This window comes from Astyanax mexicanus, chromosome 17 (assembly GCF_023375975.1).
Source record: "Astyanax mexicanus isolate ESR-SI-001 chromosome 17, AstMex3_surface, whole genome shotgun sequence".
NCBI lineage: Eukaryota > Metazoa > Chordata > Actinopteri > Characiformes > Acestrorhamphidae > Astyanax > Astyanax mexicanus.
The window spans coordinates 25,377,444-25,401,623 of NC_064424.1; the positions used below are offsets into that span (position 1 = coordinate 25,377,444).

Below are 24,180 nucleotides of genomic sequence, written 5' to 3' on the forward strand. Positions count from 1 at the left end.
GACAGTTTTAATGTTGTGGACCGGATTTTGGAGAAGCCATTTGATAGTCTTCCTTACAAAGAAAAACTAAAGAGTTAAACAGCAGGGCAGATAAACTGCTCAGATTAATTGGGTGTAAAAGGTGGGGAAAAGTAACAGGTCTTTTCAGCTGTCCTGGTATGATAAAGTGAGCTGGCTGACTGGAAGTGCTGTAACAAATAAAATGTACTGTTGTACATGCCTCTTGATGAAACCTATCTCAGGACATAAATGAATAAGGGCAAGTAGTAAGTATTGTGTTATCATTAAAAAATAATTTAAATGAATAAAGTGATTATTCAAGGAAATTAAAACTGTCCAAAAAAGAAACTAAATTTACCTGCATTTTTTCATTTACCAACTTTAAAGATTTTGCGTAATGTTTTTTTTTTTACTGATCATTTTATGTTTATTCATGTCATAGCATCTTTTTTATGTAAGTGTTCAATGTAAAGAATGGGTACCTTTTTGTTGTGTAGTGAAAACTTGAAAATAATGCCTTTTGTTTACAAAAAAAAAAAACATCTCAGGGAGAGTAGAATTTTTGTATAAATAAAACTACATATGTTAAGATGTAGGCCGAAATTGAGCTTCCCCTCCTTGAAAGACCAGCATCCGCCACTGGCATACACACATGTTCCCAAAGAGTCTGCTGACTGCTTTCAGCATGTTCTGCACTTATAGTCCAATAACAAGCCACGTATCTTCCATCACTTAAGAACAATCCAAACAATACTAGGAATCAAGTACTGAAAGCACTGGCAGACAGTTTTGGACGTTATGCAGCATTTGCTGCCTTTCACGGTTTCCACTTTTCCCAAAGGAGTCCCACTACTTGGAGGTGGGACATTAGTCACCCCAACATTAATATCAGAACTCTTACCTCCCTCAGGTTGGCTGTCTGGTCCTCCACAAGTCATCCCACTTGTCATAGCAGACTTTTTTCATGTTTCCTACAATGTAAAGCATTGCAATGTTTGCTATAAATATAAAGGTAAAAAAAAGTTTCTATAGAATGTTTGGGAAGAAATGGTTCTAGCAACTGGTCTATCATTTTATGTTCCTTTTTTGGATAGAACTGTTCCTGAATCTATGAACCATTAGACCGCAGTTGCCTCATGTTTATTCTGCATTTTCTTGTTTAGTTTTTAAGCATGACATAACGTCACCTTTGTGGAACATGAACAGACCAGGATGACAAACAGACAAAGACAAACAAGCTCCATGAAGTCTCTATAAAGAACTCCCCATCATTCCCCAGCTCTGCTCTAGAATGTATTTTTTTAAACTTTTTTTTCACATTTTTATATTATATTATATAGCTAAGCACAGAACAATCAATTAAATTCTATTTTATTTTATTTATATAGCAATTTTTACATTTAATGTTGTCACAAAGCAGCTTTACAGAGGTCCGGGTCCAAGCCAACACCACAGTGATTGTCACGTCTGGTGCTGTTAGCTCCTCTGTCCCTTCCACACCAAGCTCTAACGGAGGTTCTCAGGTTAACAACTACACTACCCAGAATGCACCACCCGCTGACATCACGCACTCACCTGATCACGTGACACCTCACCTGCTTCCTCCTGGAAGTCCCGAATACTGATTACTGGCACTATAAAGGTGCACGCCAAACAGACTACCACGCCGCGTATTGTAGGTTATCCTCGTACAAAGCGTTACTTATCTCTTGTCTCAGTTTACTTTGTGTATGACCTTGCTTTTTGTTTCTCGACGCCGATTCTTGCCTCTGCCTTTGATATTGGATTGTTTGTGTATGACCTGGACTGTACTTTCACCACCGCCTCTTGGATTATCTCTGATACTGGATTGTTTGTGTATGAACTCTGGACTGTCTCTCGTTTATGGTATGGTTTTGTCTTCATTGCTCTGTCTACTGGTGATTACCCTTATTTCTGTATCGACCCTGATTACATCTGTTTATTATTATAATAAACATACTTTGTTTTTATCAGTATCTGCGCTTGTCTGCTATTCTGTTCTGACCATGACAGTGATAGTGCCAACAGTGGCAAGCAAAATCTGAGACTAACCAACACTAAGAGGAAGAAACCTTGGGAGGAACCCATCCTTCTCTGGTCAACCCAGAGAGCACAAACAAATAACATGACAAAAACACCTGTACAGAGAGATAATAGAGAGCTTTAGCTAATGTATAAACAGGTTATGAGTGTGAGTACTGACTTGCAGGCCACTAAGTTGCTAACAGCTACAGCTTATAGCTTAAGGTTTCAACAATGGAAACATAGAAAATTCACAAATATGCTAAATAAAATAGGACATGACCGAGAGCTTATCAGTCCTACTTCATTTTTACATTAATATGCCATAAAACATACAGTATAACTAAAATCACTCCCTGTTCTTCTGATCTGTGTACATGTATTGAATACAATATTTTGCTTTTGCTTGATATTCTCCATGCAAATCTAAATGTTACACAGGTAAAGGGTCATACCCAAGATCTTTTATTTTATTGGTGTAGGGTCATAGACGTGTTCCGTCTGTCAATCAAACCCTCCAGTCTGTCACAGGAAAGACAGTATATTGTAAAGAATTTAAAAACCTGATTAAACTGATGTAATTCTGCATTACTGCATGTTCCAACAAGAAAATCATCCCCATCCTTAAATTGTTGCTAATCATAAGATTGTAATTGGTTCAGCCGTCATCTGTTTCCACCACTGTGCCAGTCAGCTCATCAGGGGTTGCATCGCAGCATCTTTTACAGCATGGAGAGCAGCATGAAGAGCAGCATCCTTTACAGCTTGACCAGCATTGATAAGCCAGTGCCAAAAGCGAAAGTACGAAAATTAAACCAAAACCACCTAACTGGAACAGAAAAAAAACAACACAACTCATCTTAATATTCATTAAGTTAGTGTCAGTTAAACAGTTCTGATCAATGTGTAAATCAGTAATCAATAGCTTACCTTAGATGCATAATATGATGTCTCTGCTGTATTCTGGTTATCTGTCAGGGTTCGGTTTGTGTCACACCACTCCCAGAGAGCACTTTTACTGCTGACAGCATGTTTTGTGCTTAGTGTGGTCATAATACAAGCTACATATCTTCCATCACTAAAGTACAAGACTATCCAAACAAAAACTGCCATAAAACTCTGACAATATGGACTACTGGCAGCATCTTTTTGAGGGTTTTCTTTTCTATCAGAATGATTCCCACTTATTAAAGGTTGGTTCTCTTGTTCTTCATGGGATCTTCTGGACTCCAATTGAGATCTTCCATGTTCTGCAGGCAGATTATCCAGTTCTACACAAGATCTCCCAGACTCCACATCAAAACTTCCATATCCTGCAGTCAGCATACCTGCTTCTACATGCGATCTTCCGGATTTAACATCACATATTCCACGTTCTGCAGACTGGTTATCCAGGTTAGAAGATCTCCCAGACTCCACATCAGAACTCCTACTTGGTGTAGCAAGTTTATCCATGTTTATTATAATGCACAACACAGAAACATATGCTACAAAGGCAGGCATCACAAAGTAAATCCCGAAGAAAAGTCCTCTATAGATCTTTTCACAAGGACACACAAAATCAGCCTCAATAAACTTTTCTGCCACAACAAGGCAGATGACGACAAAAATGAAGAAGATATTCTTTCCCTTATGGGTATCAATAAATGGTTGCATTATATAGTTGTCTAGCATTTTTGGTTCCTGAAATGGACAAAACTGGACTAAACTTAGAAGATCCAACAGACAAAATGCTAAAGTTTGTTCAAGTGAAAGAATGTTTTTCTTACCGCAAACATGTAATGAAAACATCATAGGCGGAGTACAAAAATAAGCAGTTCCCTCAGTTCTCATGTTTCCTGGACAAGCTCCACCTCAGTGATGTATGAGGTATGAGTGAGACATAGAGGTGTATAGAGGTGTATTGTACTTCTGTCATATCCAGGTCTCTAAATGGAAATATTCACACATTTTTAGTCACCTTGTTCATTATTAAATTACTCAGTTACTGTCAGAGCTTATGCAGACCTTTCAATCAGAAAGCATTAGGACAATGTTTTTAGTCTTTTAGTTACTTGTGTGGAAACAGGAACAGGTCAGTTCACTTTGTAACATAGGGTGTGGTTGGGGTAAGCCTAATATTGACATAGTTATTCCTTGTAAGTGTAAATTGTCTAAGCCACTAAAAACATACTTAAACAAGGTACTTCTACAAAAAGGTACTTAAGATCTTCCCTTGAGGCCCAAACCCTAGTAACAACTTGGTATCTTTTATCTGAGGGAGCATCTGTAATGTTTAATCACAAGTTCCTTTTCAGCTGAGCAAATATTTAAATTTGCTTTGTCAAAGAACTTATTTATCTAACCAACATGAGAAAATATAAAAACCTAAAAAATACAGTTTACATATTGTTGAAAAATATAAACAGAAACACAGTTTTGTTCTGAAATTGTATCCAGTTTTACTTAGAGCTTAATATGATTGTTCAATTAAAAATTAAAGTAGAAAGCCACTGACAATCTCTATATAAATTTCTCAAAGAATTAAAAAGAATCAAGAATTGCAAATATATAATATTATTATGACAGTACAACCCATTTATCCCTCAGTTGTTGTTGTTGTTTTTTTACTTTACTATGAAATGTATTCTTATAGAAATAAATGATTCATCACAAAACACAGATAAGCATTATTGTGCATAATTTGTCTTTGCTTATTAATGAACATTGTGAAAATGAATATTGACTGAAAGCCCATGGGATTTGATCCCCCTGGTGGTGATACTTTAATAATTCACACCATGCTTACCTTCATCTGTGCCCTGTACTGATCCATGTGTGGAGCATGTTACGTGCACCTGCACGTAGCGCTCTCTCTCTCTCTCTCTCTCTCTCTCTCTCTCTCTCTCTCTCTCTCGCTCGCTCACTCTGACTACTAGGTCTGGTGGCGTCATGTTGGTGGGAGGAGCTTCGCCACGCTTTCCAGTCTGATGCCACGGCTGTCAGCCAATGACGTGCGGACGGGGCGGGCACTTCCGTTTAAAAGAGGCCCCATTCATTCAGTCGGGAGATGAGAGTCAGGAGAGAACTGATCAGAGTGTTTTGTTATGCTGCTTTCCTGTGTGTGTATATATATTGTCTGTTGGTTGTGTGATTGGTAAAGGCTGGGAGAAGTATAGAGTTGAAGTTATTGTTTGTTGTGAGCGTGAGGTGTGTGTGTGTTCCTCCCGTCACCCTCGCCTGCTGCTCCCTCCTTATAGTCCTCTGTCACTGGGTTTCTGGTGGACAGCTAGTTGGGCCCATCACATTTTACACCACGTAGGTATTTTTGCTTGTATATACACACTAGGTTAGGGGCGGGTGCCACTTTTGTATGTTTGGTTAGTTTAGTTTGGGTTAGGCAGTTTAGTGCACTTTTATTATGTTCCTTTCTTTGGCACCGTCCTTTGTCCACCTTAAACCTTTAAGTTAAAAGAGCAGCTGATTTATTTAATTATTGTTTTGTGGTTTTGCCATATTATTGTCCAGTTGTGTTTGTAAATATGTTAATATATAATTTTCTGAAAATTAAGTAAAAGCTCTGGCTTTTCTTTTCACCACATCCACTGTTTCCAGTCTTTCATTTTGTTTACGTCCTAATACTCCCTAGACCTAAAATATTTTTAATTGGGAACGTAACAATTGGGGGCTCGTCCGGGATAAATTAATTAATTGATTTTCAATTAAAGAAATTAATTTTTTTTTTTTTTTGAAAATTGATTGTTTTTTTTATATCTGTATTTGGATCCCGTGCTTCTATTGATTGGGGGCGGTGTAGTGTTTGGTGTTAGTTAGTATTTTTGGACTTTTGTAGTATTTGGGACTTTTTGTGATTTTTGGCAAGATGGCTTCGTTTGACGTGAAGGCTTTCTTTGAAAACCCTAGCTTAGAGGTTTTAGAAACGTTGAAAAAGGATGAGCTACTTCTTATAGCTAGCCAGTTTAAACTACTTGTGACTAGGACAATGTTTAAAAAAGACATTAAAAAGTTGTTGACACAGCATTTGATCGATATGGAGATGGTGAGTGTGCCCCCCGTGGTAGACACTACTGGTGACGTGCCCTCTTTTGGTGAGGTTAGTGCAGGGAGTGACGTGGGCCTCCCGCAAGCGGGAGTTCTGGATAACTCGGACGGGCCCGATGAGCCGGCAACTCCGTCGGCGGCGCCAGAATCAGAGGTAAGGGTACTTCTTCCTCCTTATGACCCTGAGTCTCCTGCCTCTGAGGGTGGGGATCCTCTTGATATTCGCCTAGCTCGTCTCCAGCTGGAGGCTAAGGAGAGAGCTGAGGTGCGTCAGCTTGACCATGAGTACCGGTTGGCCGTCCGAAAAATGGAGCTGGAGACAGAGCAGAAGGTACGGTTGCGCGAACTGGACCTGAAGGCCCAGCTTAAACAGCCGGTCGCGCTCGCTCCAGCAGATGTTCCGAGCGGTTCTGCCCCGTCTCACCCTGCTGTGCCGTCCACCCCTGTTGCGCAATCCACCGTAGGCTCCACCCCTGTTGCGCAATCCACCGTAGGCTCCACTGCTGTTGATTCTTCTATTCCGCCACTAGATATAAGTAAATACGTGTCACTTGTCCCTCCCTTTAGAGAATCCGAGGTCGACACATATTTTGGTGTTTTTGAACGGCTAGCTGTTATGTTGGGATGGCCCAAAGAAGTTTGGACATTATTGTTACAGTGTAAATTAGTTGGAAAAGCTCAGGAGGTTTGCTCAGCTCTTTCTCTCCAAGACAGTCTCCAATATGATGTGGTTAAAGCTGCTATTATGCGAGCTTATGAATTAGTCCCCGAGGCTTATAGACAGCGTTTTAGGAACGTCCGTAAACAAGCTTCTCAGACCCATGTAGAGTTTATGCGTGAAAAAGCGGTCCTTTTTGATAAGTGGTGCAGCGCGTGTAAAGTTACTGATTTTAATTCTCTGCGTGAGTTGATCCTCTTGGAGGAATTTAAAAACTGTCTACCTGAACGAGTGGTCGTTTATTTAAATGAACGTTCTGTCCCGACTGTGTCTCAGGCTGCGGTTTTCGCAGACGAATTTGTGTTGACCCACAAACAGGCTTTTAAACCGGCTGTGTACCAAACTGTTGGCGTCCCAAGTAGTGCAGGTAAAGCTGTTCGCAGCGCTGGTTCTCCGCCGCGCTCTCATGATGACAGAGAGTGCTACTATTGTCACAAGATAGGGCACATAGCTGGCAACTGTCTAGCCCTTAAGAAGAAGTTGGGGAGTAAACGGGCTGATGGTTCGCCTAAACCAGTGGCGCTGGTTGATTGTGGCCGAGTACTAGTTAGTGAGATACCAGTGACCTCGCTACCAGACCCCTGTTATAGTCCGTTTGTTTCACAAGGCGAAGTTAGCCTAAATGCGGGTGAAGCAGCTGTCCCTGTTAACATACTGAGAGACACTGGGGCTGCGCAGTCACTTATTTTAGCTAACACTTTGCCATTTGGAGTTGACTCTTTTTGTGGTTCTTATGCTGTTTGTAAAGGTTTGGGATCTGACTATATGAAGGTGCCGTTACACACAGTATATTTGGCTTCTAAGCTACTCTCTGGTCTGTTCAGGATCGCTGTCTGCGATGCGTTGCCCGTAGACGGTATTGCTGTGATTTTGGGCAATGATCTCGCTGGAGGGAAAGTGTTCCCAATTTTGGAGATTTTAGACACGCCTGTTTTAGATTGCCCAGAGATGTTTGAGAAAGTTTCACCTGATGTTTTTCCTGCTTGCGTGGTCACTCGCGCCCAGGCGCGTAGATTTGGGAATGAAATCGAGCTGTCAGACACATTTTTAGCTGGAGAGGAAAAGGACGAGGGTTTTAATGCGCTTTTATCTAAGGCTGCCCTGGGGGAAATGAAAGAACCAGGACAGATGTTGGATTGTGGTCTTAGTAGAGAGTCGCTTATAAAAGCTCAAAAAGACGACCCGTCATTGTGTAAGTATTTTGATATGGTTGTTGATGTGGACAGTGATACAGACAGGTGTGCTATGTGTTACCTTGACAACGGTCTTCTAATGCGCAAATGGAGCGCACCCCAAAATCCAGAGCTCCACACGTACCGGCAGATAATTGTTCCTGTGGCTTATAGGACGCACATTTTGAGCCTTGCCCATGATGCTCCTTGGTCTGGACACTTGGGTATTACCAAAACGTACAATCGTGTTTTGAAGTACTTCTTTTGGCCAGCACTTAAGCGAGATGTTGTTAATTATTGCCGTACGTGTCATGTATGCCAGTGTACGGGTAAACCCAACCAGGTCGTTCCCCCAGCTCCTCTCTGTCCGATTCCTGTTATGGCAGAGCCTTTCGAGAGGGTGTTGATAGATTGTGTTGGTCCGTTGCCAAAGTCCAAGTTAGGTAACAAATTTTTATTGACCATAATGTGCACCTCTACACGTTTTCCCGAGGCTATACCCCTCAGGAAAATCACAGCGCCTGTGATATTACGTGCTTTAGTTAAATTTTTCTCGACGTTCGGCCTGCCAAAAATCATCCAGACGGATCAGGGGACAAATTTCATGTCCAAGATTTTTGGCCAGGTCATGAGAACTTTAAATGTGCAGCACGTAGTCTCCTCACCGTTTCGTCCCGAGTCACAAGGCGCTCTCGAACGCTTTCACCAGTCGCTTAAATCAGCTTTGAGGAAATTCTGTTTTGAGTCGGGTAAACAGTGGGATGAGGGTGTCCCAATGATGCTGTTTGCGTTGCGAGAATCTGTGCAGGAGTCTCTAATGTTCAGTCCAGCTGAGTTGGTGTTTGGGCACACGTTACGCGGTCCTCTGAAAGCAATGCAGGAGTCTCTTATGACGCATAGTGATACTGTCCAGTCTAAGTCAGTTTTAGAATATGTGGACTCGTTCCGTGAGCGGTTGCACAAGGCTTGGGAAATTGCAGGCGAAACCTTAAAGTCCTCACAAGGCAAGATGAAAAAGGACCACGACAAACGCGCTGTGTCGCGTAGTTTTAGTCCAGGGGATCAGGTGCTAGCCTTACTGCCTGTCCCTGGCTCCTGTCTTTCTGCTCGTTTCTCTGGTCCATACGTTGTGGAGAAAAAATTGAGTGAAACCAACTACCTCATCGGTACCCCTGACAGACGTAAAAAGTATCGTGTTTGTCATATTAACATGTTAAAATTGTATCTCACCAGGGTCAGTGAAGTTGGTGATGCTGCACCGGTTTTGGTTACTGCTGCCATAAATGCGCAGGATGGGGGTGACGAGTCGTACTCTTCCAACGCTACTGCACGTGTTCCAAACTCTCAGGCATTAAAGGCGTTAACAGCGAGTTTAAGTCATCTAACTCCGTGTCAGAGAAGTGACATTGTCACTTTAGTTAGTGATTTTCCTACTCTCTTTAGTGATGTTCCATCCCAGACTACTGTTTTGTGTCACGAAATAAAGGTGACTTCAGACAGACCAATTAAGCAGCACCCATACCGCGCTAATGTAAGAAAAAGAGAAGTGATGAAACAGGAGGTAGAATACCTGTTGGAACATGGTTTTGCGAAACCAAGTGTGAGCCCGTGGAGCTCGCCTTGTTTAGTTGTCCCGAAACCTGATGGCACGTTCAGGTTCTGTACTGATTACAGAAAGGTAAATGCAGTGACAGTCCCAGACTCTTTTCCATTGCCGAGAATGGATGATTGTATTGACAACATAGGTGCTGCACAGTTTGTCACTAAACTTGACTTGTTAAAAGGGTATTGGCAGGTTCCTCTCTCCCCAGAGGCTTCAGATATTTCCGCGTTTGTTACGCCGGATCACTTTCTGCAATACACAGTGATGGCTTTTGGTTTTAAAAACGCTCCCGCTACGTTTCAGCGCCTCATTAATCAAGTTTTAGGTGACGTTCCAAACTGCTCAGCGTATTTGGATGACGCAGTTATTTTTAATCATGACTGGCCTTCTCATGTGTCCACTCTGCGCGATGTTTTCACACGTTTAAAAGACGCGTCTCTGACCTTGAACTTGGCTAAGTGTGTGTTTGCGCAGGCAACTGTGTCGTACTTGGGGATGCAAGTTGGAAAAGGTCAAGTGCGCCCTCTGGGGGCGAAAGTGGCTGCAATTCAGGACTTTCCAGCACCCAAAACGCGGCGTAACTTGCGCCGGTTTTTAGGTATGGCAGGCTACTACAGACGTTTCTGTAAAAACTTTTCAGATGTTGTAGAACCCCTCACGAAGTTACTGAGTCCAAAGGTGGAATTTATGTGGTCTCCTGCTTGTGAGCATGCTTTTACTAGTGTGAAAATTCTGCTGACTGAAGCCCCTATTCTTTTAGCCCCTGATTTTGGTAAACCGTTTCTGCTGGAGGTGGATGCAAGTGATGTTGGTGCTGGGGCGGTGCTGTTACAGGAGGATTCCGATGGGATTCTTCACCCCACTTGCTATTATTCACATAAGTTTAACAGACATCAGCGCAATTACTCCACTATTGAAAAAGAAGCGTTGGCACTGATTCTGGCAGTACAACACTTCGAGGTGTATGTTGGTGGCTCTTCTTTTCCTGTAGTAGTGTTTACTGACCATAACCCATTAGTTTTTCTGTCCAGAATGTTCAACCAAAACCAGAGGCTGATGCGGTGGGCTCTCCTGTTACAGGATTACCAGCTCGAGGTCCGCCACAAGAAGGGGGTCGAGAACGTCGTGGCAGATGCGCTTTCCCGCGCCTAGTGTTGTTTTTTTTTTTTTTTTTTTTGCTGTTATTTGCACCTTGTTGTAGAGAATTTAGTTTATGGTGTAACTAATCGCAAACTATGTTGCTTTTTTTTAGGGGGGGCGTGTTACGTGCACGTAGCGCTCTCTCTCTCTCTCTCTCTCTCTCTCTCTCTCTCTCTCTCTCTCTCTCTCTCGCTCACTCTGACTACTAGGTCTGGTGGCGTCATGTTGGTGGGAGGAGCTTCGCCACGCTTTCCAGTCTGATGCCACGGCTGTCAGCCAATGACGTGCGGACGGGGCGGGCACTTCCGTTTAAAAGAGGCCCCATTCATTCAGTCGGGAGATGAGAGTCAGGAGAGAACTGATCAGAGTGTTTTGTTATGCTGCTTTCCTGTGTGTGTATATATATTGTCTGTTGGTTGTGTGATTGGTAAAGGCTGGGAGAAGTATAGAGTTGAAGTTATTGTTTGTTGTGAGCGTGAGGTGTGTGTGTGTTCCTCCCGTCACCCTCGCCTGCTGCTCCCTCCTTATAGTCCTCTGTCACTGGGTTTCTGGTGGACAGCTAGTTGGGCCCATCACATTTTACACCACGTAGGTATTTTTGCTTGTATATACACACTAGGTTAGGGGCGGGTGCCACTTTTGTATGTTTGGTTAGTTTAGTTTGGGTTAGGCAGTTTAGTGCACTTTTATTATGTTCCTTTCTTTGGCACCGTCCTTTGTCCACCTTAAACCTTTAAGTTAAAAGAGCAGCTGATTTATTTAATTATTGTTTTGTGGTTTTGCCATATTATTGTCCAGTTGTGTTTGTAAATATGTTAATATATAATTTTCTGAAAATTAAGTAAAAGCTCTGGCTTTTCTTTTCACCACATCCACTGTTTCCAGTCTTTCATTTTGTTTACGTCCTAATACTCCCTAGACCTAAAATATTTTTAATTGGGAACGTAACAGAGCACAATTTCAAAACAGCTCTGGTGCATTAACAACTGTATACTAGATCTTGAATCTTTTGCAGCTTCAACCAAATCACTGATAGAATTAGGAACTAAATGTTCCACAGATGTGAATCTGTGACAGACATAAAACCGAATCAGTCATGGAGAGGAATCCATGGCAGGCAGTTGAATCAGTGAAAGGTAAAACAACTGAATTTGTGAATCAGTATCAGTGACAGAGTCCAAAACTGAATCAGTGAGAGGATAGAATTGAATCCGTGACTGAGGTAATTACTGAATCAGCAAGATAAAAGAAAACTGAATCAGTAACAGAGATAAGACTGCATTAGAGACAGAGGAGGACACATGTTGTGTAACCGTATTTTTTGCACTATAAGGCGCACTATCAAAGAACTTCTATTTTCTGCTCTATGTTCATACATAAGGCAAAAGTAAGGACATGGGGTGTTGCCATGTTTTCCTTCTTATTCAGCTGGTCTCACCGCTGGGTGGTAGTGTGGTGGGGGGGTTAACTAACTCCTGTGCAGACTACAGTCCATATACTCATCTCTAACAGCAAAAGAGCTAACTTGAGTGCAGTTAGCGGCTAATGCTAATGCTCCAGCAGTGCTAACTGGGGTTAGCAGCAGGTTACAGGCTGATAATACTCACCTGTGAATGGTGAAAGAGGTAGCGCTTAGTGTGGCTAATGCTAATACTGCTTTATTCTCTGAGCTGAAGAAACTACACTGAAACTCCTGTATAATGCTGTACTTCAACAGAGAATTCATACATAAGACCCACTGGATTTAAAGGCACACTGACGATTTTTTGAAAAATATAAGGATTTTAAGTTCGCCTTATTGTGAGCAAAATACGGTAAGTGTGTTTTGAAAATGTGACTACAGATCAAATAAAAGTGTTAGTGATTGTAAAAAATTGTAAATATCGATCAATCACATTTTGTGTTGAAAATGGCACGCATTTGTAGAGGTGGAAAGTAACGAATTACATTTACTCACGTTACTGTGTTACTGCGATTTGTTCCGTATTTTCATAAATGTCCAATCCACATGTCTGATGCCCCCTCTTCCCTCCCTCCGCTGTGCTGCTGCAGTGAACACCTACAGACACACCCCCGCCCTCACACACACACACCGGCGCTGCTCTAAAACCCGCGCCTTTTTAAGTCTCCACTACAGACAGTAAGTACTCCTACCTGTAGTCAAAAGCGAAATTGCCTAAAAAATACAGGTGTGAGTGGGAAGAGGACCTGCACTGCAGCACTGTCACAAGACTCACCGTCCTTCGTCCCCCACTCATCTCCTGAGACTGATTTTTTTACAGGTAATTATGTTATTATCTGCTGGTGATATTGCCAGAAGATGTCAGTGCATAGGGCAGAGCTTATTTTAGTAGACTATTGAGGTTTGATCAATTAGTATGTTGAATTTTGTCGAAAGAATGATTATATATATGGCAGTTTAAAGAACAAATCTAAATAAAGTATATATTAAATTCTTATATATTTTCTAATATATAAGGACTTAATATATACTTATTATTTTGCTTTGTTGATCCACAATGTTTCCGGGAGCTCACTGGACATCTCAGTGTATTTTGTGTCAAAATGTTTATATTTTTAAGGAATACAGTGTCCAGTGATCATTACATAAAATATAATAATAAGTGGGGTTTAACAGTTTGGATGACCTGACTTACTGTCACATCCTTGTCTCGTCTCGTGTTTCTGTGTGTCTTCCCCACGTGACCTATGCTCCCCTGTGTCTCCTGTCTCAGTACCTTTCCACCACTTGTCTCATTTGTAGCTCCGCCCCTTCCCCAGGTGTTTCCAATTATAGTGTGTTTCTTGTTTCTTTAAATAGCCCTCCTCTGCCACTTTGTCTCCGTCGGTCTTTGCACCTTCCCCTGTTGTTTTGTCTCTCTCAGTGTTATCAGTCCTCTTAGCGTTTCTCTGTTCTCTGTTTTTGCCATATATATATATATATATATATATATATATAGTCTATTTCCTTGTTTATTTCTTAGTGTTTTGCTTCTTGTTGTTTCCCTTGTATATATATCCCTGCCCTGTTTAGTTTTGGTTATTTCTTGGTTATTTTTGGTAGTTTCTAGTTTCTTGTTTATTCCTTGTTTATGTTCTTAGCTTTGTTTGTTTCTTTGTTTATTTACTCCCTGTTTGTATATATATATTTAGTACTTTAGTTCCTCTCGTTTGTTTTGGTTTACTTTATTATTACGTGTTCTTTGTATATATATATATTTTTTTTTTTTCATGTTTTAATGATAATTCCTTAAGTTTTTATTGGGAACATTAAACAATCTGCTTGAATGTTAAAAAACATGTAAATAGCAGTTAAAGCATAGCAATTGCAAGTTAAAAAATAATAATGATCTGTAAAACTATACAAAATACGGTTTATAGTCACCTATATTATCATAACTTTTAAAAGTAAAGAAAAAAAATGGATCATTGAAACCTATGCCACTTGAAAAAGTTTTATGGGGTGGTCTGAACAAATTCTACTTGAAAGGTCCAAATTATTATGTGGAATAATAGTTCATTTTAAACTATTTAATTTATGATTTGTTTGTGTTTTTAATTAAAAGTAACTATGTAACTTTTATTCAAAGTACATTTTAAATTGAGTACTTAAGTACTTTTACTCAATTACATTTTTTTCAGTACTTTTTCCACCTCATTTGACACTCAAGCATAAATGTTAGAAAAAGTTATAAAAACAGTGATTCTGTTTCTGTGATGTCATTAGCTTTTAGTATTTGGAGAGTGGTCACATTGTGATTGACTATAAAGAGAAAAGAGCACTCGTGTTAGTGTTTTGAGAGAATTAGTTAATGTTGATGCAGGTTTTTGTGTTGTGACAATAAAATGAGCTTTTGTGCAGAAATGAACTATTTGGTTAATTGTATGAGGAAGGTGTGTTGCAAAATTTAGAATTTAGAAAAAGTATATAAAGTACTGGTACTGGTAAATGATTTTTTAGCAGTACTTAAAAAACATAATAATAATGTATAAAACATATAAAAATATGTAAATATAAAACATATAAAAATATTTTCATTCAATAAAAAAATTAGACACGATAAGTATTTATAGAATTGTTTTACAGGGGAGGGTGGTATTATTTTTTTACCACCAATTTTCAAAGAAATTTTCATTTTCTGTAATTATAAATAATTTATAATTGTTATATATTGTTCAGACTGGTTCAATATTTTCAGATTTGGTACTGACCCACATTGATTAAATTGTTGAGGCTCGTCTCTGTGCTGTTTGTCATATAATCAGGCGACTCGAGCATGCAGCTTTCTTGCCTCCTTATTCTGCTTCTTGAAATAGCTACACCACTCTTTGTTAAACAGTCCTGAATATCAGATGATGTCATTTGTGTGCATTTCTTTGCATCCTGAACAGTTTTCCTGGTGTTTTGTGGCTGAAAGGTTTGTTGGTCTACCTGATATTGGCTTGGTTTTAACAGAATTCCTTTTTTTTCTAGTTCTAAATTAGAGAATAAACACTGCTGATTGGCATTCTCTTCTTTATATCAGTTTCCTAGTTTACAAAGTTTAACAGTCTTCTTCCTCAGATCCTTTGATCTTTTTATTTATATGTTTTTTTTGCTTTCCTCATGGCTGGTAATCCAACAATGTCAGTGGCAGCACTGAATGTAACACGCAGGGGTCTGTCAGGAGCCCAGAAACCCACTGACATTTTAAACACACTAAGTACAAGGAAACAGATGACAGGTAAGAATAGTTACCTTTATTAGCCTTTTAAACGCATGTGTTACTGTAACATGGAAACTTATAATTGTGGTCATTAGAATAGTTTCTGTTGTCATTTTGATTTAAAAAGAGCAAACACAGATAATAAATGGCTTAACTCCAAACCATGAATAGCCTTTTCTATTGTCATCCATATTCTCTGAAAAGTCACAAAAAAACATCACAAATTCTGACAGGGTATGTACACCTATGAGCACAACTGTATTTCTAGATATCACCTTTAAAGAACTATAATCCATAGCAGAATAATACAACAGATAGTGAGAAGAACATTGCTTGCTGGTTTAAATTTAAAATTAGTATCATCTGACAGCTACTTACTATATGAACAACCACAGAGTGAAACTGGCATGTTTGTCCACATGTATGTGTGTGTGTGTGTGTGTGTGTGTGTGTGTTGATTGGCAGATTACTGAGAAACTCAGATGTCCTGCAGTAAATGGAGACCCCCCAAATCAGGTGTAATGATGTGCATACAAACCGATGGGACACAGTTTACAAATCATTTATTGTGTTGTATAATATACAAAGATAAATATGTATAATATACATGCAAAAACAGCCTATGATGACAAAGGCAGGCTTTTATTAACAAAAAATGATTCAGTCAATGACATTTACAAGTAATTGTATTCATTAAGAACATGTTAAAATCAAAGACTGTAAGATAAAGACAATATTATTTTGATTAAAATAGAAATAAGAACAAGCTGTTACATATCAATTATCCAAGAGCTTTACAGAAAAAAAAACCTTCTAACAGAAATTAGTAAAATTAGTAAAAACAGACAAAATACATGCAGTATGCATGTACAGATATTGTGAAGAGCCTGTGATGGGAAGTGATGAGATAACAGTGGGCACAAAAGGCATTAAAATAGTATAACAAACATTACATTACACTGAGGAGCAAGCATGTAATTTCAGCAAAATCTCCATATTTCCAAATTTAATAATGTAGCAAATTTATATATTCGCAGACCCAGTCCTATTAATATGATTGTAAAATATTAATATTTGCAGACATTAAAAATAACTCTAATATGTATATCACTTCAACCAGAATCTATTCCATATTATAGCTTGCCATTGCATTTGATTTACACAGTTTTACTCTGATTTGGATGCATTTGCTCATTTTTCAAACAATTACCCAAACAAGGAATCAACACTGTTCTTTAACCTTCGTTTCATTTGTTGTCATTTCCAGTAGTTTGTGGAGAGGTACATTTTTAAGTTCGTATTGCAAAAGTGCAGTTTCCTGTGCTTCCTTTGCCTTTAGGGCCTTCACCACAGTTGCAGTGCAGCCATGTTACCCCAAGAATAATTTCTAAAATCAGGACGAGTCCAAATACCTGAAAACAAAATACAAAACATAGCAAGATATAACTACAAAGTCCATTTAAATTAAATAGATTATTACCTTAGCTTTAGCTGAGCATAGAATTGCATAAATTCTGTATTCATACAGAATTGTATAAAGCTGAGCTGAACAATTCTGTGCCCTGTCTTGATTCTGATGTTGAAAATGATCTCAAAAACGTCTAATTTAAGTTCTACCTTAAATACTTTCAAAGATATTGGTGAATACCAAATGATTTGAGGTTATGCTGAACTTTAAACAAAAGTACAAAGAAAAAGCTTTCTAGATAAAAGTTTTATGGTAAGATGAGACAAAAATATTTAGAGTAAAGGCGGGCTTTCAACCTCAGGAACACAAAACCATCCATTAATAATGGTGTAATAATGGCTGACAGGCAATGAATAATCTTGAGGATAAACCTCAAACCATCAGCTACACAGTTGAAACCAATTTGGTGTTCCAACTGGACAATGACTTCCAGTCAGAAAACCAACCAAATTAAATTGAACCACCAGTCCCGCTAGAAAGAGCAGACAACTGTAAACCCAGAAGTTGTTTGAACTCAAATAAATTAAGTCTGTTCTACATAAAATTGAAGATTTCTAAACAATGCTCAACTATTTTGATTTCGTGGGCACATATACATTCAAACTGAGATCTTTGAGTTGAATTAACGTATAATAACTGAGTTTAGTCTGTTGCCATTAACAGCTTCTTTTCCATTGGCTTCTGTCACAATCGATTTGTATACTGGGTGTGTCCAACAGTTTCTGACACTCACCATCAGTGTGTAGTGATTCCTCCCAGGCTAGGTTAGGTAAACTTGTAGATCATATTTTGTGATTAAATGCTTGGTTTCTGTGTTGTAGACTGTAGAACAAGCATCATTTACTGAACTGCAGTAACTCTGTGTTCTCACTGTGCTCTCAGTACTTTTAAATATTTACTGTTTTCTTTCATCTACTTTCCTATTTTTTTTTATGAAACCAGAAAGAAGGCTAAATACAAATTCAGGAAAATATTAATTTTTAATATATATGTATATGTATTTGTTAAGTTCATTGTACTTACAAAATACATTACATGAACTTAAAATGTATTAGGTAATCTGCTTCAACAAAAGTTTTGAGTTTAGTCAACTTATCGGGTTTACAGTGCAATCTTACAATATAACAAAAATAAAAAAGTTAAATCAACTTCCCCTTTAGTTGTAATAACTTGATTTTCTAAGTTATGTTAACTTAAGTTTTCTTAACCCATTACTTAACATTTTTAAGGCAACCGGTTTCCTCAAATTATTAAAGTAAATTAAAATTATTCGTGTTTACAGTGTATCACCCGAGCTATACATGTTCAGTTACAAACATCTCAGCCTGTCATCACTCACCTCAGACCAAAAAAAGAACTCCTGTGTTTCAAGACGACGTTCTGTTGCAATTTCAGATCCATTTCCCACTGGCTTACACCAAGGCATCGAATCATGAGTGTAAATCCCTTCCCAGTTTGAAGCTGCACAGGCTACATATCTGCCATCAAGCAGGAAGAGGGCTATCCAAATACTAAATAAAATAAAAAAGTAAATAATCCGTTTACTCTTGTTGTCCAGCTCCAGGACAACATATGTAAGGGCAAAGATTGTAAAACCAGGCACAAGAACATAAGTACAGCATGAAAGAATGTTTCTTTTGTACATGCAAGGGCAAACAAAGTTCAGTTCCACCACTTTCTCAACAACAGAGAGGATAAAACTGAACAAAACATAGCTCTCTACGGGGCTCTTTTTAAGGTAGTCTCTAAAAAATTGAAAGATCATTGTAGCATGCACCGTGAATCAGGGACGAAAAAACTAAAAATGAGCATGCGTGGTGATGAGTTACAGAGATAAAAGGTTTTTGTCTTCCTGTGTGGTAAGCAGGCAGTACGAATTTTAGTTTCATATTTGAAAACACGCTTTTCTATTACAGTTGTCAGTTGTGCATGGTCTAGTGGCTTTGTGAACACTTGGAATAAATAACTTGAGACATGTTTCAATAACTAATCATAAAGTAACAACATATATAAAACTACTTCTACCAGTATCATGCATTCTTAACTTCAGAAATATCCAATCAAAATGAAAACTGTTACGAAATGTAGATTCACAGCAAACAGTCATAGACCTGAAACTATCTTTTCTAAAAAATGACTGCAATTACACGTTTTGAAGTATATTTGGGGTCATTATCCAGCTGGAAGACCCCTGATGTAGGACGAAAACCCAGCTTTTTGAAACTGGGACCTACAGTGCCTTGCAAAAGACAGGCCCCTTGAATTTTTCAGCCTTTGCCACATTTCAGGCTTCAAACATAAAGATATGAAATTGTATTTTTTTTTGTGTAGAATAAACAACAAGTAGGACAACAAGGTGCTCTGGTCAGATGAAACCAAAAACTTTTTGGCAACAATGCAAAACATTATGTTTGCCGTAAAAGCAACACAGCTCATCACCCTGAACACACCATCCCTAATGTGAAACATGGTGGTGGCAGCATCATGGTCTAGGCCTGCTTTTCTTCAGCAGGGACAGGGAAGATGTTTGAAATTGATGGAAAGATGGATGAAGCCAAATACAGGATCTGGAAGAAAACCTGTTGGAGTCTGAGACTGGGATGGAGATTTATCTTCCAACAATACAATGATCCAAAACATAAAGCAAAATCTAAAATGGAGTGGTTTAGAAATAAACATTTCCAGGTGTTAGAATGGCCAAGTCAAAGTATCTGTGGAAAGAGCTGAAAACTGCTGTTCACAAACGCTCTCCACCCAACCTCACTGAGCTCCAGCTGTTTTGCAAGGAAGAACGGGCAAAAATTTTAGTCTCTCGATGTGAAAAACTGACCCCAAGAGACTTGCAGCTGTAATCGCAGCAAAAAGTGGTGCTACAAAGTATTGTGGCGGCTCTGGGTTGTGTGTGTGGCTGCCTGCAGGCATGTTTCTGTTCTCCTGTGTGCGAGGATGACAGGGGTGGGGCATCTCCCTTGGGAGGGGTTATGCAGAGAGGGTGGGCACCACTCTGGATCTGCCATCTGGGAGACACACAGCTGGGTTGGTGGCCTTTGGGCTATTTGAGCTCTGTGGGTTGTTGGTTTTAGCTCTCCTAGTCTTGTTAAAGTCTGTAAGTGAGTGGCAAGCCTGTTCAATAAAGAAGCTATTGAGCATTCAGCGTGAGTCTCACGGGTCTTCCTTCCTCTTCCACGCCACAGTATTAATGCAAGGGGCCAAATAATATTGCACGTCCAGCTTTTCAGTTATTTATTTATAACTGAATATTTCTGAAATTAAGAATGCATGATATTGTTAGAAGTTGTTACTTTATGGTTTGTTATTGAAACATGTCACAGGTCATTTATTCAAAGTTATCACAAAGCCACTAGACCACATGTGTCAAACACAAGGCCCGCGGGCCAAATGTGGCCCGCGAGAGCTTGTAAGATCTTAGTGTCTATAATAAATAAGTCAGAAGCGTTCTTTGACCAAAAAATACATTTCCCACAATGCTTGTCGATTGTATTACCCGCAAAGTTACGGCTTACTGCCACTACACGGCAGTGTAGTCATTGATGTGGAAACCCTGCCGGAGGGAAGGTGTAACTTCGCGGGTGGAATTGAGACATATAAATGTTTATCCCATAATGTCCAGAAAAAGAGAAGTTGATGCAGACGGACGGCTGTGCTTCAAGGCGAAAGACCGGTATGCCTTTTGTGTTACGAAGAGTGTTTCTGACCAAAATAAACGCTTTTTAGGAGAGATATAAGTTCTGTGTAAATATTTATAAGACAATAGCTGACAAAATCTGTTTTAATGACGTTAATAAACATCACTGTGACAGGGCTAGTCGCAGTTTCACCGCAGCAAAGTACGAGGACGTGAATCACTTATCTAACCAGCCTTTACTGATTTCTGCCCTCAATAACCCTTTCAATAACCTCCAATAGCCTTTAATAGTCTTCAGTAGCCTTCAACAGTCTAACCTTGCAGCCGTGGTGTGTCCACTAAACTCCGTAGTTATAAACATCCTGAGGTTAGCAGCGCGATAACTGACCTGTTTATAATGTAATCCCAGCAGTGACTCATGCTCTAAACGGCTGCTGTTAGCTGATTGGGCTGAAAGATGAACTGTAGAGAGCTGTATTATTCGGTTACAAAAATCTTTATTTCATACACAGAAGAACTTAAAATTTTTAAAAACGCTCCAGACTGGCTGAGCTGAGCCCTGTAGCCCGTGGCTGGGCTGTAGCTCTGACTCAGTAAAGACTGCGGACTTGTGGTGCTGCTGCTGCAGCTCCCACTAGTGGTTGGATGAGGAACTGCTAAATCTGAGGAAATGCTTTGTTCTTAACAGCTCACAATTTTTGATTTTATATTTATTAAGCCTTATTTCAGTTAAAAATTTCAAAGTTAATATAACTTGATGTCATTTCTATTCACTTGAATAGTTTGGTTCTTGATTGATGGAGTTTTTGGATTTCATGACATGACAAATTAAAAGGATTTATGTTAATAGAGCAACAAGCAAACATTTTTTCCATGCAACTGTAATATTTGATTGAATAAATAATATATTGAGAGTTATTTAACATTAAGGAGTAATTACATTCATTTACATATATTACATTTGGTTACATTTTATTAGATTTATAAGTTACATCTGGCCCTCGGAGGACAGCCAATATGCCAATGTGGCCCTCGGCCAAAATGAGTTTGACACCCCTGCACTAGACCATGCACAGCTGATGTGTTTTAATCCAACTGTAATAGTATTGTGTGTGCAAAGCATGTTTTCAAATATGAAACTAAAATTCGTACTGCCTGCTTACCACACAGGAAGACAAGAACCTTTTATCTCTGTAACTCATCACCACCCATGCTCGTTTTTTGTTTTTTCTCCTTGATGCTACAATGATCTTTCAATTTTTTAGAGACAAGCTTAAAAAGAGCCCCGTAGAGAGCTATGTTTTTTTTTCTTAGTCTTATCCTCTCTGTTGTTGAGAAATTGGCGGAACTGAACTTTGTTTGCCCTTGCATGAATAGAAGTAACATTCTTTCATGCTGGACTTATGTTCTTGTGCCTTTACATGTGCCTTTCTTTCTTTGCCATTACATGTGTTATTTTGGGGCTGGACAACATGTTTAAACAGATTTGTTACTTCTTAATTTTCAGATTTCATAATGTCTTGAGCATGAACAACCCCAAATTTTATTGAACCTCCACCATATTTGATTATAGGTACCGTGTTCTTTTCTTTTTAGGCCTCATTCTGTTTTTAATAAACATTAGAATGATATGTTTTACCCAAAATCTTTATATTTCTACTCTTCGTTACACAAGATGTTTTAATTCAGCCTGACCACTAGGTGGCAGTGTTATACTAGGTCTTCATATCCCACTGTTCTGATTAAATACAAGTAAACTTTTCTTTTATTTAGATTTCTAAATTTGAGTGTTTTTATACTATGACAATTTTCCTAAAAATCTGCTCACAGTATTGCAAAACATGATATATTTATTTATAATCCCTGTATTGAGATACTTATTATATTACAATGTTCTTGCCAATAGACACTCTTAACTTACACTGGGATAAAGGTGTCAAAAGTAGTCACATTTATTACTCAGGTGGAAATATAGGCTGTGACCGAAATGACTCCCTATTTACTAGTTAGGGCACTATTGAGTATTTCAGCCATTTTTCTTTGAGTGTCCGAATCATAAGGGGGGATTCGAAAGTGATTTTGAGGGCACTAAAAACTCCCATAATGCATCATGATTTATAGTAAACATCGCTGCTTACGAAGCGAGCTAAATGTGTCCCAAAATGCATTGCGGGTTTCGCTACTAAGCAACAGACAGCCGAACAAACGGAGCTGACAGCGAACCACCAGGGTTGCCAGATTGTTACAGTGGGATTCAGATAAAACCAATTCACTGGGTAAAACTTGTTTCAAATCCGCCAAAATACTGAGAAAATCACCCAAACAGCTGATGTTCATCATATTAACAATATTACAGGGTTTATTCCAACATGATCTTAACTAAAATAACTTGATTATCTTGAATATCACTAATTACAAAAAACGATATTTAAATGAGTTTATCTGCATGTTTGTATTACGTGTTTTGTGCCTTGTATCATTGGACACACTAACAAAAAAAAGTAAAAACAGAACATAAAAATAATCTTGCAAGCAATGAAAGAAAGAAATACATATAATAACGAACATAAACACAGCTGGACAAAAAGCTCTGTCTCTGCCAGATTAGATATCTAACTACAACACTGATGAGTTCCAAACTCCTAACACTTGGTAGTTTTGCTCACCTGTCAAATCACAGCGTTTCCTCCAGACAATTTCAGACACAACTCCACATTTTAGCATAAACCACCCAATCTGGCAACAGTGCGAGACGGTGTACGCTGTTAATTTCAGGTTTTCTTCATGAAGTTCAATATTGTGAGGAGTATCTTTTAAACAGCGTAAATATAACAAGGAGATAAATTACTTTATGATCAGCTCAGAGCTTCACTAACTTTAGTTCAAAGCTCATTTCAGTGTGTTTATAGAGTTTTAAATACGGCTCAACTTCGGCTCCTGTTTTATCACTAATTAGTGAACTACATAGTGTCTCCATAAATAGCGCAACATTAATGACGGAGTAAGGAGCCATTTCGTTTACAGCCATAGTGTCACGATCGACCCTGGCAGGTAACCTTCTAGACACAGGAGGTCGCTCTCTCCCCAGTTTTAATCTGCTCACCTGTTCTTTTCATCTGTTCTTTACTCACACAGTTTTTTTTCTGATATTGGATTAAATAAACCTGCGTTTGGATCGTACCGTCTGGTCTTGTGTGACTAGATACTAGGGTTTTAAATACACTAGGGCCTGTAGTGCACTAGAAAAAAAACCTTCTCAAAACACATTTTTCTAAAAGCCATATTGACACAGCTAACCATGTAAACTGGAATGAGATTGTTTTTGATAGCTGGTTAAAAAGACTTGTCTTCGAATCAAAACACACAGATTAAGCCACCTTTTTGCTTAATAAAATGCAGCTAGTGACTCAGTTAGCCTAGTTTAGGAATTAGCTAGATTGAGAGTTAAGGTTTAAGAAAAAATAAACTATATATGTAGTGTTCAGCTTGCCCTGATGTACCTGATCAGCTAATCACTTGCCTATTTCATTTTCAAACTGTGTTTATTAATTTAGGATTGCAGAACTTACTGTAAGTTATAGTGAGCGAAAAAACTAGTTAGCTAGAAGCTGGATGCTGTGGATTAGCAGAATTTAGTACAGTA

At 38.9% G+C, this 24,180-nt stretch overlaps 2 protein-coding genes across 9 annotated transcripts in view; both read left to right on the forward strand.

Annotated features, from left to right (window-relative positions):
* Positions 1-24,180, forward strand: part of rpl35 (ribosomal protein L35) — a 657,733-nt gene that overhangs the window by 209,575 nt on the left and 423,978 nt on the right. The gene's annotated exons all lie outside the window — the stretch shown is intronic.
* On the forward strand, positions 4,869-10,843 carry LOC125782384 (uncharacterized). Its single transcript, XM_049466247.1, has 2 exons — positions 4,869-6,548; positions 6,579-10,843. The coding sequence occupies exons 1-2, from the start codon at positions 5,906-5,908 to the stop codon at positions 10,727-10,729; spliced, it is 4,794 nt and encodes a 1,597-aa protein (XP_049322204.1). The 5' UTR covers positions 4,869-5,905; the 3' UTR covers positions 10,730-10,843.